At 38.2% G+C, this 16,622-nt stretch overlaps 1 protein-coding gene across 1 annotated transcript; it reads right to left on the bottom strand.

The window, feature by feature from the left end:
• Positions 1-2,691: 2,691 nt before the first annotated feature.
• On the bottom strand, positions 2,692-5,161 carry fis1 (fission, mitochondrial 1). Its single transcript, XM_083673031.1, has 5 exons — positions 5,111-5,161; positions 4,376-4,508; positions 4,057-4,133; positions 3,755-3,860; positions 2,692-3,272 (listed from the first exon to the last, which is right to left on the bottom strand). Exons 1-5 carry the CDS (start codon positions 5,153-5,155, stop codon positions 3,172-3,174), a joined length of 462 nt encoding a protein of 153 aa, XP_083529157.1. The 5' UTR covers positions 5,156-5,161; the 3' UTR covers positions 2,692-3,171.
• Positions 5,162-16,622: the final 11,461 nt, after the last annotated feature.

Below are 16,622 nucleotides of genomic sequence, written 5' to 3'. Positions count from 1 at the left end.
TTCTGTATGTTTTGCAGTTGACCAATGGCTTAGTAGTCAAGCCTGCTAGAAAATAAAAGCGTGGATTAGTCTCGTAGTGTCAGCCTGAGAGAGAAACAGCTGTACCCTAGCAATGTTCCTGATGTCATGATCAAACATCAATGTTTCAAGGCCTACTTTCTTGGGCTGTAAAACTGCCCAAGAAAGGCCCAAGAAACACAGTTTCACCTCTTCCTGGACCCATACTGTATGTCACCCTGACTCAGACCTAGAGAACCACTAAAATGACCCTTTAAAATAAAGGATTAATGCCCAACCTGATTTAGTGACAGGGCTTAGAAGTATTGGGGTTAGGAGATTTAAAAATAAGCAAAAATGTTTCTCTAAAGGTCTAGAGGAGGGCTGTAAACTTGATCCAGCGCACACAAGGGGCTAATAAACCTGACGCAAGCCAGAGGTGCCGCACCTTCTCATCCGATTTTAATGAAGGTGTTTTTTTTCCTTTCAAGAAGTTGCAGAAGTTGTTGTATAGACATCAGGTGCTGGTATGAAAAGAAGAAGCTGATGAAAGTGATATTGTCTGTATATACTATAAAACCTCCTGTGCCTGTCCAGTATCTCTATATGTAAATGTCTCTACAGACCGTGGTGTACCTTACCCCAGTATATGTAGCTACCAAAGCTTGACTTCACCTACTTCCTGAAAATGAGGGATAGATGAAAGATGGATTCTGCCCCGTCATAAACATCAAATTTTACGGCTGACCTATTTACCAAAGCCCAGTTTTACAGCTCTCTCTGCAACAACATGGTATGTGAGCTGTTGCTGCACCAGAAGTACTTTGAATCATTGTGACTTTTATACAACAAACTTTTAAATTAAAAATTACTTAAAACATTTTTTTATGGGACTTTTGTGGATCTCTTTCCACTGGTATCTCTTTGAAAACAAGAGTACTATGCATGTACACTGGCTAAAGCTGTAAGCTAAGGATCGAATGGGCTGGGTGTAGATGTAGGTTAGAGTTAACCTTAGTTTAGACTAGAATAGTGTTTATTAAATTGATCCTGTGGATCCTCTGTATGCTGGACTTCAGCTGAGCATCAATTAGACACTAAGTATAGGTCTTTCTGGCTGAGAAACTGTAATTGAGAAAAGCATTTCAGAAATATCACTCATTTATTTTATTCATTAATTAATAAAAACAGATTACGCAGACATGTGCAGATGAGGTGAGAAACCCAAGGGCTTATGTATAAAAAAAACATGTGATCAAAACAAACAAAAATAAGAGAAAGAAAAGAAAAAGAAACATATACAAATTGTTGCAATTCAATATTGTGAATGGGAAAATTGGTTGAAAACCTGCATACTATTAGGTCCCTTGGACGGGGGTGAAATAGAGTGATTATTCAGAACCTTAACATGTTGACAGTGAGTTTATGAAAGCTTCCAAGAAACAACACCCTGTTTTGTGACCTGTCATCAAACCATGACAGCTTTGTACTTTCCTGTATGCCCCCCCATCTCCCCATCACAAATGAAAATTGTTGTGTCAAATGCTTCATCACTGTGAGTTTCAGTTGCATCAGATAGTTAATGAGTAACAGTCAACTGATAACACCACATAACTAATAGCAACCACAATCTTTTCCTATTGTAAAACAATCCCAGTGACTCAACCTGTACTGGAGTCAGTGATACTGACTGAACTAAGGCAGGCACGTTTTGTCTCAAACACTATATGACCCCATCATAAGGACAGATAAGGACTCAAACATAAACTCTGAGAAAACATGAACATAAAGAGGGAAAGAGTGTTTGGCATACAACTGACATACATGCAATAAAGTCTAACACGTCTTTTCAAGTGGAAGATAATTTCAGACATATGACAATGGCCAGGTTGGGAAAGATGAGCACTGCAAACTGGACTTTGTACGATCAATGGAGGATCTTTTAGAAAATTATTTTGATAGATGCGCTCATGGCTCTGTTCCTATTGTGAACTAACTGGAAGCAGGAGTCCCATGACATGGAAAATCACCCAAGGGGTACTATACCCTTTAATTGCCACTCAGTCATATGATAATACTCTAACCAGTGTGGCTCTTACACTGAATATGATGACAGATGGATTTTATGTTCAATATAAAATATATTATAGTTATATAGCCTACATCAAACACAGTACACACTGTCAATTCAAAATCATTTTTTATTTACAATCAAAACTGAAAAGAGAGCTGAAAGGTCTTGTTACTTAATCTGATGTATTACACCAGATATAATTCAATAATAGTTATTCAATTATTTGAGACTTCTCATAAGTTAAGAGATAATATGTTCTTACCTAATTCATCTACATCCAAAACTAAGAAAGATGGACAAAAGTGGTGATATTGTCCAAACCTCTGCATATTATTCTAAATCTAAGGTTGTAGTTCCTCTGTTCTTTCTAGCATGACCATCTAGTGTTTACCATTTCCAAAAGCTGCCTTTTTACTTTCATGCAGTGCATGAGGGTATCCCTCTTTATCCTCTACCTGTACCCTGGGATGCAATACGCCCTGTGGACAACTTTGCTGAGCTACAATTACAGCTGCCTACTGTAGCTTGAAACTACACCCCATACAACAACCCTTACCTTTCAACCTGAGACACTTTTCAGTGTAAAGATGAAAAAAAGCAGACAATGACAATAACAGAAATACCATTACACTTTTATAAAGAAATAAAAATACAATTGCCACATGCTTCGATGCTAACTTGGAAAGAGTGGATGCTCAGGTGCATGCTAACATACTGATGCCAGCAAGTGACCAAAATGCCAATCAACTGAGCTACAGGTTCAATCTCCAACATAATTTACACTGCATAATATGGAAGAGAAAGTGGCATGTTATACTTATGTATGAATATACAAAGAAGAAAAGTCAAATCCACTGAAATTAGAACTTGTTTTAAAATATGAAGACAAAGTACATTTAAGGCCATTCAGAGCAAAACTGCAAATATCATTCCATTGACAATATAAGTTTAACATCAACAAAATTCCTTAGGTGATCTTCTCTTCAGAAAAGGAAGCCAGTTCAAATCTTAGTTTTAATTTGTTAAGAGGGGGAGTTGACAGTGTGTCAGTCTTTCTTGGAGGGATGTGTTAGCAATGCTCAGACCCTCCCGACTCCTTATTATGATTTTGGACTCTTTGATACAGCCAATCCGATGAGGCCTGCTAATCCAGCCACACCCAGACCGATTCCTCCTACGATCGCCATGCCGACCAGGCCATCTGTATGAGGACAGTTGACCTTCAGTACTTTCCATTGCATTGACTAATATAGACAGACTCCACCACTGGTCCAAGGATCACTGCTCTGCACTCATGGTGATGGTCTAAATTGATTTGGATTAAGTAAGTGTATATTGGACAATGCATTACTACTAGTCCAGCACAAGGTCGAAAGGCTTGAGCCAGGTATCCAAAGGTGTTGGGGATGGGGGGACATGTCTGTATCCTTTTTTCAAAAGTCACTATAAATTAGCACTTCAAAGCTGTTTTTTAAAAAAAAAATCTTCCCTACATGCCCTTGTATGTATCAATACTCTTAAACATCCTACTTACCTCATCTCCTTTCTTTAATCATCACTGATGATGAAATGACTGGATATGTTTCCATTATTTCACCTAGGACCCACTTGCTCTTGATTAAGTAGTGATTAAAGGATTAAGCAGTGATTAAGGAGGACAGAAGACAAGGAAATACCTCTCACCTTTCTTAAGAGCCTTGTCTATTAGCTTCTCCAGCTCCAAGGCCTGGTTGTTCCCAGGTTCATTCTTCAGGAGAGTGCGGATGTACTTCAGGGCCCTCTCATACTCCTGAGATGGACAAAAAGTTGGATGGAGTGAGAAAAAAAGGGGAGAGAAATACAATGATTGAGTAAAAGTTGCTAATAGGTCTTCTTTTATCAACTTAGACTACACAGATGTAGGTAGCCTAGTTCTGTGTCAATGCAACTAAATTAGACAACACCTTCAAACCGCCAAGAGGTATTAGTAGCACAATGAACATCACCTTCAGTCTGTAGTTGGCCACAGCCAGGTAGAACAGAAAATCTCTGGTGTCATCCTTTGATCCCTTGTTAACCAGCTCTATAAAACAAATTGAGCAACTGTCACAGTAGTATACTGTCAGGTATAGTGACACCTGCCTATACTACATTACTACACTGCAGACATTAAATTCTGCTATACAACTCTGAATGTATTATGTAAGTTGAATACATACAGTGCATAATCAATCACATTTCATCACTCATAACTATTGTTGTGCATGATTGAGACATTTGTAAAGATTTTACCTTTTTTTTGTTGTTCAGTGCTCAATAACTCACCTTCCAACAGTACAATTCCTTTCTTGATGTCATTAGAATACTTGCTCCGAATCAAGCACCATGAATATTCAAACTTGGTCTCTTTGGACACAGCACCCTTCACCAATTCAGAATTGTACTTCTTCTCAAATTTCTGAAACCCAAAACAATAGTCGTTTCAGACACAATGGCAATAGCTATCTACATCACAGAAGTTTGAGTTTGATTTCGTGAAAACAAAAATGGAAATTCTTAGTAAACATCATGTCATTATTTTTAAAAGTATTTTAGGTAGCACACACGAGTATGTAAGATAATGTAGCCTGAGGCTCATAGAATGATGTCAGGGTCACTCGAGTTGAGCAATAACTCACTCCGGGGACAGAAGCAAACAAACAGGTCCAACAGCCAACTACATACATGTGGCAGTCTGCTAAAAGAAATTGGCTTTTCAACATTTCGTGGAATCCATCACGGTTCATACACATCCTGCGTAGCTAGCTTAGTAAAACCAGAGATGTTCTACATGTGCTTTGATAAAACGTCAAGGCAGCTGATTATGTCGACTCCTGTGTGTGTGTGTGTGTGTACGTGTGGGTGGGTGGGTGGGTGGAGAGACACTTCGACACACAGCTAGCTACGCATTTAATCACATTTTAACCAGTGCAGCTATGTGATAACAGCATCATCGTATTGCCCTAACGAAATACATTGCTATTTTGTAAGTCAATAGGATAACAAGGAACGTAAACATACCAAAAGGTCTTCGGGGGCTACCAGATCACTCACAACAGCCTCCATTTTCCCGGAAATAATATGTATATCCGCCCACCTTTACCATGTGACAGCAAAATACATAAACAGAAACGCTTGAAACGAAAATGACATTGATATCAACCTCGATGCTATCAACATCAATGATTATGTTTGTTTAATCAAAGTTTACATAATACATAAATAAAAAATATTTAAATAAATACATACAAATTATGTACATATGTGTATAGTTTAATTCACAGAGCCATGCAGGTGTGACTGATTGTCTCAAGTGTGTATATATTTATGTTGAACAGAATGTTTTTCAATGTGTTGATAAAGGTCATAGACTGAAACATTGACACAATAAATAAGCAAAGGTAAAGCGTGTGTGCGGGAGTATTTCTTTTTAATGTAATCAAATAAGGTCAATGGTTTAGTGCTGAACAGCCTTGTTGGCTACACCATGTCAATATAATAATGTAACTGACAAAGCAGTCTTTATATGAGATAAAATGTGACCATGTCCTAAATATTGAAGCCCTGTACAAGATATATCCCACTATTCAGTTATCAGTAATGTATTAATAAGAATGTTTTCTGTGGGTATGTTTAAATGGGCAATATGGATGTGGTTTTGAGACAAGCAGCATGACACATCCAATGCATTAATAGCAATGTTATTTTAGTTATTTCCAAGGTGGGCAGGGGAAAAAGCAAGAGGCAGCAATTCTTTGAGACTTGTTTCTTTATATGATCCATCTGGCTTCGTCAAATAGACAACCCAGTCTGATCCAAACTGGAGAGAGAGAAAGAGAGAGAGAGAGAGAGAGAGAGAGAGAGAGAGAGAGAGAGAGAAAGAGAGAGAGAGAGAGAGAGAGATTTATAGTTGACAATTACACATTACAATGTAAATTGCAGGCAGTAACATTTTGTCCACAATTACATTTTACAAGACAATATAACACTAGAAGGAAGAGGAACATTGTGTACAGACATAATCCTTGCTGTCTGCTGCTCTCCTTATACAGTGCAGCTATTTCATTGTGTTTTGAAGTGTCAATGATGATCTCACCTCCATCAACACTTGTCGACAAGCTCCACAAGGCCCCACAAAACTGTCTTTGATATCACTACAAAATAACACACACCCATGTACGCGCGCGCGCGCACACACACACACACACAAAAGGGTTAGCAGAGCAGAGATACAGACAAGAATAAATCCATATCTCTCATTTAATTACTTATTGGTAGATCATCTAGATCAGTGATCACCAGATCACCAGTCCGAATATGTAAGTAGTATTGCACCTTGGTGTATCTTACCATGTTACAGCGATGGCAGTGAATTGTCTGTAGCCCTCAACAACTGCTCTCTGTATTGCTGTTCGTTCAGCACACACTGTGAGCCCATAAGAGGCATTTTCCACATTGCAACCTGTTACACGGACAGGCACAGATATTGTTAAATTGCATATGAAAAACTGCATTTTTTTATGTATTCATATTTTTTTCCAAATATAATGTGAGGACAGGTCACCCAGTTGGGAACAGCTGTTGTATCACCTGTGATTATGGTGCCATCTGCTGTTAATATCGCGGCGCCGACAGGGAACCGACTGTAGGGGCAATACGCCATGTCCCGTGCCTGCAGGCACTTTAAAACGAGCTCCTTGACTTTTGCGCTGTCTAAGAACGGGGATGTGAATAGGTCACGTGCAAAAGGACATTAGTAAAACAACAGACGTTTAGTAGTGTGTTATACATTATTTATATATTGAATTACATTTAAGTTTGTTTTAGGAGAACTGTATTGTGGTGGACTTGCCTGCCATGTCAGATGAGACCCTCCGATTCACTTGTAGCCTGTTTTGAACTGGTAACTGCAGTTTATAGACTGAAACGAGAAATGAAAAGTATTATCTCTAAAAGCAAACATTCACGCGTGGTGATCACAGGGTCCAAATTACAATTTCCATTATGTGACATCTTTGGTGGGGTGCCGCTTGTCCAATGTTGACATCTCCGCCATTGGCTGATTTAACGAACGCGTCATTTTTATCAGGGATCTGCCGAGTGCCACCGAGCTGCCAGGCATATTGTAGCCTACATGCAGTAGATGGCCCATACAACATGTACAACAGCAAACCTTTTGATTGTGAATAAGGCATGACTAGGTTCATACTTTTACATTATGATCGTTTTATTTTCAAGATGAACCTTGCAAACAAACTGAAACAACATTTCTATTCCAGTAGTGTCTGTACAATACATTATTTCATATGGAAGAGATGAAAAACAACAATAACAGTTTTGCATTAGTCGAAAAATGAACATTGAGAAAGGAATGGGCCTACTGTTATGAGTGACCTCATTGTTAACTTCTATAAAGACACGTTCAAGCGTACCACAGTTCAGAACCAACCAAACTCCACAACCTTCATTGTGAAAATAAACATAAACCGTTTTCTTAAAGTGCCTATCTCATGCAGCATATATATTTAAATACGAATGCTGTGGTGCTGCTAGTCAGTGCTAGCTAGCGCGATGACGCGGGAAAGAGAGAAACGTCTAAGCAATTTAATCACTAGTAGTGATGGTGATCGGTAAGTTAACATAACGTAAATGGTAACATAACACAAGTTAGCAGTTAACATGACCACCTTGCAATTCGTTAGCTAACGTTAGCTAGTTCGCTAACATTTGTATTAGCTAGCTCACCATCAACTTGATATGTGCAGCTAAGTTAGCTAACATTACCTAACGTTACTTGCCTTGCATATTATGAATGGATTTTAGCAAGCTTTAGTTGCAAGATTTTTCAACATTGCAATCTGTACGACCAACCATCAACAGGGCCAGTTACTAAATTGACTTTGGAAAAATATTCAAGTTATACTTAAAATGGTGACATTTTGGAACGACTTTTATTATACTAAGTTGTACTTGATCACTAACAATACCTGTATTAAGTATACTTAAGGTATTTTAGGTATACTTCTTTATATGCTTGATATATAAAGTATACTGACAGTTTAAAAGCAGATTTAAAGTGGTATAAATGATACATTATTAGTGTTTAAGAAGAACATGATAAAAGTCGCCCCATTTATTATAGAATCTTTAAATTGTTTTTGTTACATAAATGGTGGTTTATAATAATGGTTAAATAATGGTTTAATCAAATAAATGAACAATGGTTTTAAAAGATGTTTTTCAAATGTTTTTAAAAGTTAGTACATTATTCACAACCTTTCTGTGTTGTTTGCAAATAAAAACTATTTTGCACAATTTGCTTTTTTGGCTTTAATATAATATATTATATATAAATCAATTCATTCAAATCAATGGTCATAGTTATTCTTTGAAATGTTGGGTTTTACATTATGAAGGATGAGATGGAACCTTATAATTCTGAACAGGATCTCAGCTCTCAGAATTATAAGGGTTCCATCTCCGTTTGGCCCATCTCAAAAAATCCCATTTCCAAATGTCCCAGGATTTTCATATTCTATACTCTAAGTACCTGGAGGGTGATGGTCTTGTTGAGCTATAAAAGTAGAGTATACTACATAACAGTTTTGCCAGCTAGGATGTGAAAACTTTGATGCTCAATATCTCTGAACTACACTAAACAGAGATGGAACCTTATAATTCTAAGCTCACGATTGGTAGTTTTTTTTAATCAGCTTTTTACAGATGGCAAGAGCAGAAAGACTAGAGCAGTCCTCCCTCAGACATCCATGTGAAACCTTCTGTCATTACACATTACTCATTTTTACCAGTACATAAACATGATAAAACTTGTCACAGCGTGAGGCATCCCATTCCTTTATAGTTATTGGTATTCAAAGTCACTAACAATAGGACATACACTCACAAAACACTTTATTAGGAACACCTTCGCATTTATGCAATGGTGTAATTGTGTGGGGAATGTTTTCTTGGCACACTTTGGGCCTGTTAATACCAATCAATCATTGCTTGAATGCCACAGCCTATTTGAGTATTGTTGCTGACCATGTGCATCCCTTCATGGCCACAATTTACCCATCTTCTAATGGCTACTTCCAGCATGATAATGCACCATGTCACAAAGCAAAAGTTGTCTCAAACTGGTTTCATGAACATGTCAATGAGTTCAGTGTTCTTCAGTGGCCTTCCCAGTCACCAGATCTGAATCCAATAGAACACCTTTGGGATGTGGTAGAACGGGAGATTCACAGCTTGAAAATGCACCTGAAAAATCTGCAGGTATTGCGTGATGCAATCATGTCATCATGGACCAGAATCTCAGAAGAATGTTTCCAACATCTTGTGGAATCAATGCCATGAAGAATTGAGGCTGTTTTGAGAGCAAAGGGAGACCCTACCCAGTATTAGTATAGTGTTCCTAATAAAGTGTTTGGTGAGTGTATTTCAATCACCTGACAAAATACAAACATTCCACATTCAACATTTACACTGAGGAGCTTCAAGAAGCATCAAGAAGCAGTGCCTACTGCCTGTCATGACATTTCCACACATATTGTAGTAGGAAGTACCCTCACAAATGAACAAAGGTTAAGACATGTGAGTTCCAAACAGTGCCATAGGGTTCTCAGGCGTCTGATCTATTTGATGAATTGGGTAAATTGGTTCACTTAAATGCCAGTTTCACAAACGCTATGGAGATGAAGCACCCCCAACAGATGAACAGTAAAGACAAGCAGGCATAGCAAATGTTGTTGAACCAGAAAGCATAGTGGTACACAGTTTTCTGACAGTACTGGTCTCCACTGGTTGCATTATAGTTGGGGGGATATATTGAGTACACCCACACACTGCCTGGAAATACAGATAGATAGGACATGTTGTTAGAATACTCACATCAGTATGCAATGCATATTGTGTAACAGCTGTACTTTGTGACATATATTTGCAATGACTAAGTGGAGTGGTGGTCCAGCTTGTTTTTTAACTTCCTTTGTTCTGTCCCACAGATTGTACCTCATCTGTTGCATCATTTCCTGTTTCTCTGAGATTACCAAACATACAGTATTTTCTATGGGAACATGAACTGTCACAACTTGACGCTCTCTCCTCTCTTCTCTCTAGTGTTCCTTAACAGCCACCAGGCACCTTATTCCCCTGCTGGTTTTCCCAGTTATTCTATATTTCACTCTTCTTTCAAAACACATTGACATCTTCTTGTCTCCCCCTTGCTCCCCCTCTCCACTTCCCTCTCTCCTGTCTGCCTTCTCACCTGTGATGAACCAGCAGGTATTGAAGATGTGGACGAGTGTGACGAAGATTGAATGCACAAGGCCGAGGACTCCAACCCCCACTGAGTTCTGCAGGTAGGCCAGCAGCATAGAGACTAGACTGGACACCCCGATCACCACCAGGTAGATGGGCACGTAGGGTTGCAACGGGCAGCTGTTGATGTGCATCGCTCCTAGGAGACAGAGAAGAGAGTTATATACATTCAATTGTAGATGTTTTCATTTCAGGCATGCACTCGTGTACAGTATGGCAGCGTTAAAGATACTTAGATAGTTGGTAATAAACTGCAATGCTGTTGTGGATCAGCAGAACATACTTTTGTATTGCATTTAAGGTAATAGATATACATTTTGTCCACCACTATTCATCACTTGTTACAGTATGGAGGGGGGAATTAATTATCCCAAGGTACTTACCAATACCAATAGCTGATATCAGAAACATCCAAATGATGATGTTCAACACAACTGTAAAGAGAGAGATCAACCGTGTACTCAACAATTAGACAAGATTGCCTTTTCATATTGTGAACCAGGGGCATGTAAAGTCTGCAAGGAGTTTAAACCTCTGATGCAAAACTCTGGTCAGGAGGAGTGTAAATGTTTTCTGTAGGCTGGACCATGTTGTTGTGCTAATTGTTTTGTATGTTTTAAATGTTGTAATGTTGTATTGACTGCTGCTTTCTTGGCCAGATCTCCCTTGCAAAAGAGTGTCTCAATGGGCTTTTCCTGGTTAAACAAAGGTTAAAAAACAACTAAAAAACAATGTAGCAAGTACTTAGCACTGCACATTGGTATTTTGTAATAGCTACTTAGCTACCTTGTATTGAGATCCCTACTGCAGATTGTGCAAATTGTGCCTCCCTCGGTGTGCCTTGCATCTTTCGTGTGATTGGCTAAAGCTTTGGGTAAAGGAAAAGATGTATAGGGTTGTTTTTTAACCAAAATGTCACTTTATCCATTCTCATTTACAATTGAAATCACAAGTGAATGGTTTTCCAATTGCAAAATATATTGAAATCTCAAAGCTGTTATTAGAAGTTCCAAATTCACAACATCTGTTATACTCATTTTGTGTGTCTCTTACCTGTCTTTCTGCTGTAATGAGTGATTCTTTCAAGATGTGAGATTATTTTATGGGTGAGTGAGTGAGTGAGTGAGTGTGTGTGTGTGTGTGTGTGTGTGTGTGTGTGTGTGTGTGTGTGTGTGTGTGTGTGTGTGTGTGTGTGTGTGTGTGGCTACCCACCTTGCTTGCGTTATTATTCGTTAACTTTGAGACATCTTCCGTTGATGGTAGGATGTTATGAAACGACCCCTAGGGTAAAGCTACATCATTACAACACTCAAACTAAAGATAATAGAATCCATGACACAAACATTTTATAGGATTTACAGGAGTTATAGGAAACTCAATTTCTTTCCTCATCTCATACATTGAGACACATATTGAAGTCAACTAAACGTAGGCTTGTTTATTACACAATTACACAAGTAGGCCTATGTCTTCTACTGTAATTGTATCTGACTCTCTTTAAATGAACCAGATTACAGATTGACATATTTATGATTTTGAAAATGAGGTATACAGCAGCATAAGGAAAGACAGCCACATAAGAATTACCCTTTTAGCTGAGGAGGCTATAATTTATTCAAGCAGACACAAAGACATTTCTTAGAACTATTGTAAATGCATATAATGGATGTAGAACATGTTGGTACCACATTGAGAACCTGCTTACAAACTGATTCAAAACACACTATAATATGTTATATTATCTGTCATTTTGTCTTGAAGCCAAGTTTCATACATCCTTATCTGTTAGAAACAGTTAGGTCTGTTAGATACAGTTAGGTCTGTTAGAAACAGGTCTTGGGAAAACGTACACATGTCTTTTCAGCTGCCACCCTCATCAGTAGCGTTCAAGACAGATAACAAATGTTAGTAGCTATTTAGGACAGGATGTAAATATACGCTTCTACTTCTATTAGTTCCCAGGTCGTAAATATACTCTCCTAAATCTGTTAATTCCATTATCTCTACTCAAGTTATAAGCAAGTCACAAACAAGGGATGACCCACAGGTCAGAGCAAAGTGTGACCTGCAGGTCGGAGCAAAGGGTGACTGGCAGGACACCAGTTATTATAGACAATCATTACATGTTTATATACATGTTTATATTACATGTTTAATGCTTTCATAATAAAATGCTGAAATGATTAAATGCTTAAATGATTGGTATTATCCACATTATTATCGCTTACTAGCATTTAGTATTACAGATACTGATTTAACCATTACAAAACAAAGCCACAGAGGTGTTCCAGGGTTTGCAGAAGTAGGAGATGCCAGTCTGGCCTGGCCCCTCTGGTTCTCTGACCCAGGGCAGGAAGGACTGCAGCATCAGGAGCAGTGTCAGAGCCCCCAACACCACCCAGCACTCATTCAAATGTACTACTCCTATGCACATGAAATTGTGTATTAGTACTGTCATTTTGGCCATACCATTTGGAATGTTTGATGGTTATTACAGTACATCACCTCCGAGAAGCATTGTGAATATGACCTATGAAAAATGTTATAATACAGTAGTTCTGTTCCACACATTCTGTTTACCACACTTAAAAGACTACAACATCATGAAAATCAATATGGTAGACTAGAGGGGGTAAAGAAACCAAAGAGGACACTTCATTCATATATCTTTGCATTGAAAGTAAGTGTTTACATTTTGCTCTGTTGTTTTATTAATGTCATGTTATTCATGTTGGCATAAGTACATACCCAGGATAGACATGCTGATGTGATAAAAGCAACGCATCCCCCGTGGCCTGAGAGTGTCTGCCATTCTGATTGACGCACATTGATCTGCTGTAGGAGTAAAATGGTCTTGAAAAAAACTGGTGGTACTGGTCAATTCAAAATATTCTACAGGAAAGTCATCCTAATCACCAAACACTATTTCAAGTGAGACATAATGTCTTACCACAATATAGCTTTACTTACTTGTATCTTACTTAACAGACATTGAACCTTTATGCTATAATTGTATCCACAGGTAACCATCAACCATTGACATACTAGAACATTGTGATATAGAGAGCAGAGTGTCTTTTGTGCCTGCTGTGCCTTTTGTGTTCTCATATGATCAGCGATTTGACACTGCTAAAGCAAACATCCTTTTAGAGTTTCGAGAGCTACATTATCAAATGAACACAAGCTTTGGTTAATCAGAGGGGAAGTTTGAAATGGCCTCATTGAGGTACGTTTGGAGATACTCCCCAAAGGGATGGTTAAATCATTACAGCACTCCAAGTTAGGGTTTCCCAGTTATCATTCATGTCAGTTCATTACTATAATATTGCCAATCAAGAGCCCTTCAGTCAAAAACATGACCCTATTGATGATGGCCCAAAGGCCCCTAAAGGTCTCTCATCTGACTTGCTTCAACCATTTCTAATTTTGAAATCTCACAAGTTCAAGGAGGGACTTTTGATAGCCAACATACTGTATTTATGAACATGAATTGGGAACATGAATAAATTAGTATTTGTATTTATTTAACCTTTATTCATCCATGTTAGTCTCACTGAGATAAAACGTATCTTTCAAGAGAGTACTATAATAGTGAAGAGTTCATTTCTACGAATAAGCAATGAGTTATATTATTTGATGTAAACCCAGATTCATGGACATTTACTGTATATTTCCCACAGACGTCCCACAGTTTAGTAGTCTTTATGGCAACATGATTGCTTCATCTCAGGCTGCTTCAACAGCAGCCTGTTCAAAATAGCCAGTGTGTTTTTAAATAATTTGTTTTATAGCCAGTATATTTATTAGTGTTAGAGGTGCCTTAGTTGAGAGGGTAGTCAGAGTGCAACCATTTTTCAGACGCTTTCTTTACCATTAAATTGGCTGTATACAGGCATTAGGTGTGTTATCAATCCAGATACCACTGTCCAGCTATAGCACTTGTGCTGACTCATTACAGTATGTCAATCCATCCTGGTTTGGTAGGTCAGCGATTTGCCATGAATGCTGCAGTGATGAGGTATACTTTTATCAGAAGGAAAAAGTTCCATATGGTGTTGGTAGCAAATGCAAACATGTAGAGGGATTGGCTGCAGTATGCTTGATCTGTAAGGGTCTGGTCATAAACTGGCTCAGCAATCTGGTAGATCCACATGTTGCCTATAGGGACACAGTGGTTGGAGTTGAAGTTAATACCTGGTTAATATAACGATTTTACTGTATGTGGAGTAAAAAAATAAAATAGTTTTATGTATTATGATATCACAAGGAGCATATGTATTTGTATTGGAAATCAAGTTGAATTGAACCCTGAGGACGGGGGAAAATATCTTCAGAATATCTCTTACCAAAGAAAAATACCCAACAGAGCAGGAAGCACACCAGGGTGGATTGTAGGACGGAGCACTCAATATTTTGGAAGGCAGACAGCCACAGCCAGATGAAGGCAGCAGAGCCTGCCACTATCACATAGATGGGGATCTTGGGCTGTGCAGGGCAGTCATCCAGGTATAAGGCACCTTATACAGTAGATGGGTATAGGAGAGTTCGTGTAGCACATCACAAAGTTAATAACATTATTCATGAAGTATTACTGATTACTGGACTAAATAAAGACATTTGACCTCATCTCTCTCTCTCTCTCTCTCTCTCTCTCTCTCTCTCTCTCTCTCTCTCTCTCTCTCTCTCTCTCTCTCTCTCTCTCTCTCTCTCATGCAGTCTACTGGGTGACTTCAACTAACCTATGAAGATGTAAGCGATGCTTAGTGGCAAGCCGACAAGGTGAATCACCACTATGGGGGAACAAAGCACAATACTTGAATTAGTACAATCCACAGTAACATAACAGCATGATAATTGTTAGCTACTATACATACGTTTGGTAGGGGGGGACAAAACATCAATGTCATCCTCTCTGGTAGGTTCAGCTTCCTCATCTACTGACACTGACCAAGAGTTGCTGTCATTCATAGTGACTAACACTGGTACTCCTGAAATATAGATATCAGGGTTCAGGTCACTACCGTTTCAATTCAGTCAATTCAGGGACAAATTGGAATTCAATTCATGAATTGAGAATTTTTTTAAATTTCATGAATTGAATATTTTCCCTGTGAACTTTGAAACTCAAGTTCAATTGGAATTGGAATGGATTGACCCTAACCCTGATAGGAAAGGAACTACTTATATGCAGATCACGTCAGTAAGTAAAAATAAATGAACTGTAATACTCACAGAATATCAGCTATATTGAAATAATACGTGCAACATTCACTACTATCATGAAATATATAAAATATATTGGGAAGAATTACTGATTTGATTGATTGTTTGTCAATGTGTTTTCAAAAATTATCTGACCGTATCTTGCTTATCTGTGCAATGCTGAACAAGATAATCATGAAGCTCAAAGGTACGAGGAGAGTCTATTCGGAATAAAGTTGATGAGTGAGGACAGCTAACTAAAGTGTGGAGATTGTCTCTCTTACCTGCTGGACTTTTCACCCACAATGGTTAATCTTCAAAGTTGAACATTCAGTCTAAATTAATGGAATTAAATACTACCAATATGTCAACAAGCCTTTCTGTATGATATAGTGTGGTTATTCTCTGCTTTATTGCTGGGCGTAGTCTAAAAAGGGGTCGATAGCACTGTTATCAAGATAAGACAGTTTTGGCTCTGCGATACAGAAACACAACATATTCCCATTAAAAAGCTATGTAGAAGAACAGAAGGAACTGAGCTGAAACAACAAGGTTGACGCATATTGTCAGCTTTAGTTTCAGTTTAAGGGCTGTAGTCAGAGAGAGGAAAATACACTACGATCATTCCAGGGGGTGTAAATCTCTTATTCTGGTCTGACATGGGACATCAACTTAATGAATATGTAAAATAATAATAAACCTTTAGTTAATGATTAGCTAAACAAACACACTGACTCTCATTCAAATTCCAATGTGCCTTTTAACGACAATTGGAATTTCAAAAGTAAAATGGACCATCGTATTTTTCTTGTCAAAATGAATGACTTGAGGGAGATACATGGGTAACATTGCATTGGTAAGGAAATGCAACTGACCTCCATTAGGAAGGAGAGAGCCCATCAGAATGTATAAAAAACTCTAGAACCTTTTAGTCCTGCAGATTACACAACATAATACATCCAGGTCATGCAAAGTTACTAGAGGGGCAAAATCACAGACATATTATTCA

This window comes from Argentina silus, assembly GCF_951799395.1.
Source record: "Argentina silus genome assembly, chromosome: 1".
Classification (NCBI taxonomy): Eukaryota; Metazoa; Chordata; class Actinopteri; order Argentiniformes; family Argentinidae; genus Argentina; species Argentina silus.
The sequence above is the reverse complement of the archived record's forward strand: the minus strand, read 5'-3'. Positions and strand labels throughout refer to the sequence as shown.

Excerpts from the sequence above, each read along its gene's own strand:
- fis1 (XM_083673031.1), bottom strand. The coding sequence starts at position 5,155 with ATGGAGGCTGTTGTGAGTGATCTGGTAGCCCCCGAAGACCTTTTG. Across the intron at positions 4,509-5,110 it reads TAGCCCCCGAAGACCTTTTG|AAATTTGAGAAGAAGTACAA; the intron begins GTATGTTTACGT and ends TTTGGGTTTCAG. Across the intron at positions 3,861-4,056 it reads TGGCCAACTACAGACTGAAG|GAGTATGAGAGGGCCCTGAA; the intron begins GTGATGTTCATT and ends TGTCCATCTCAG.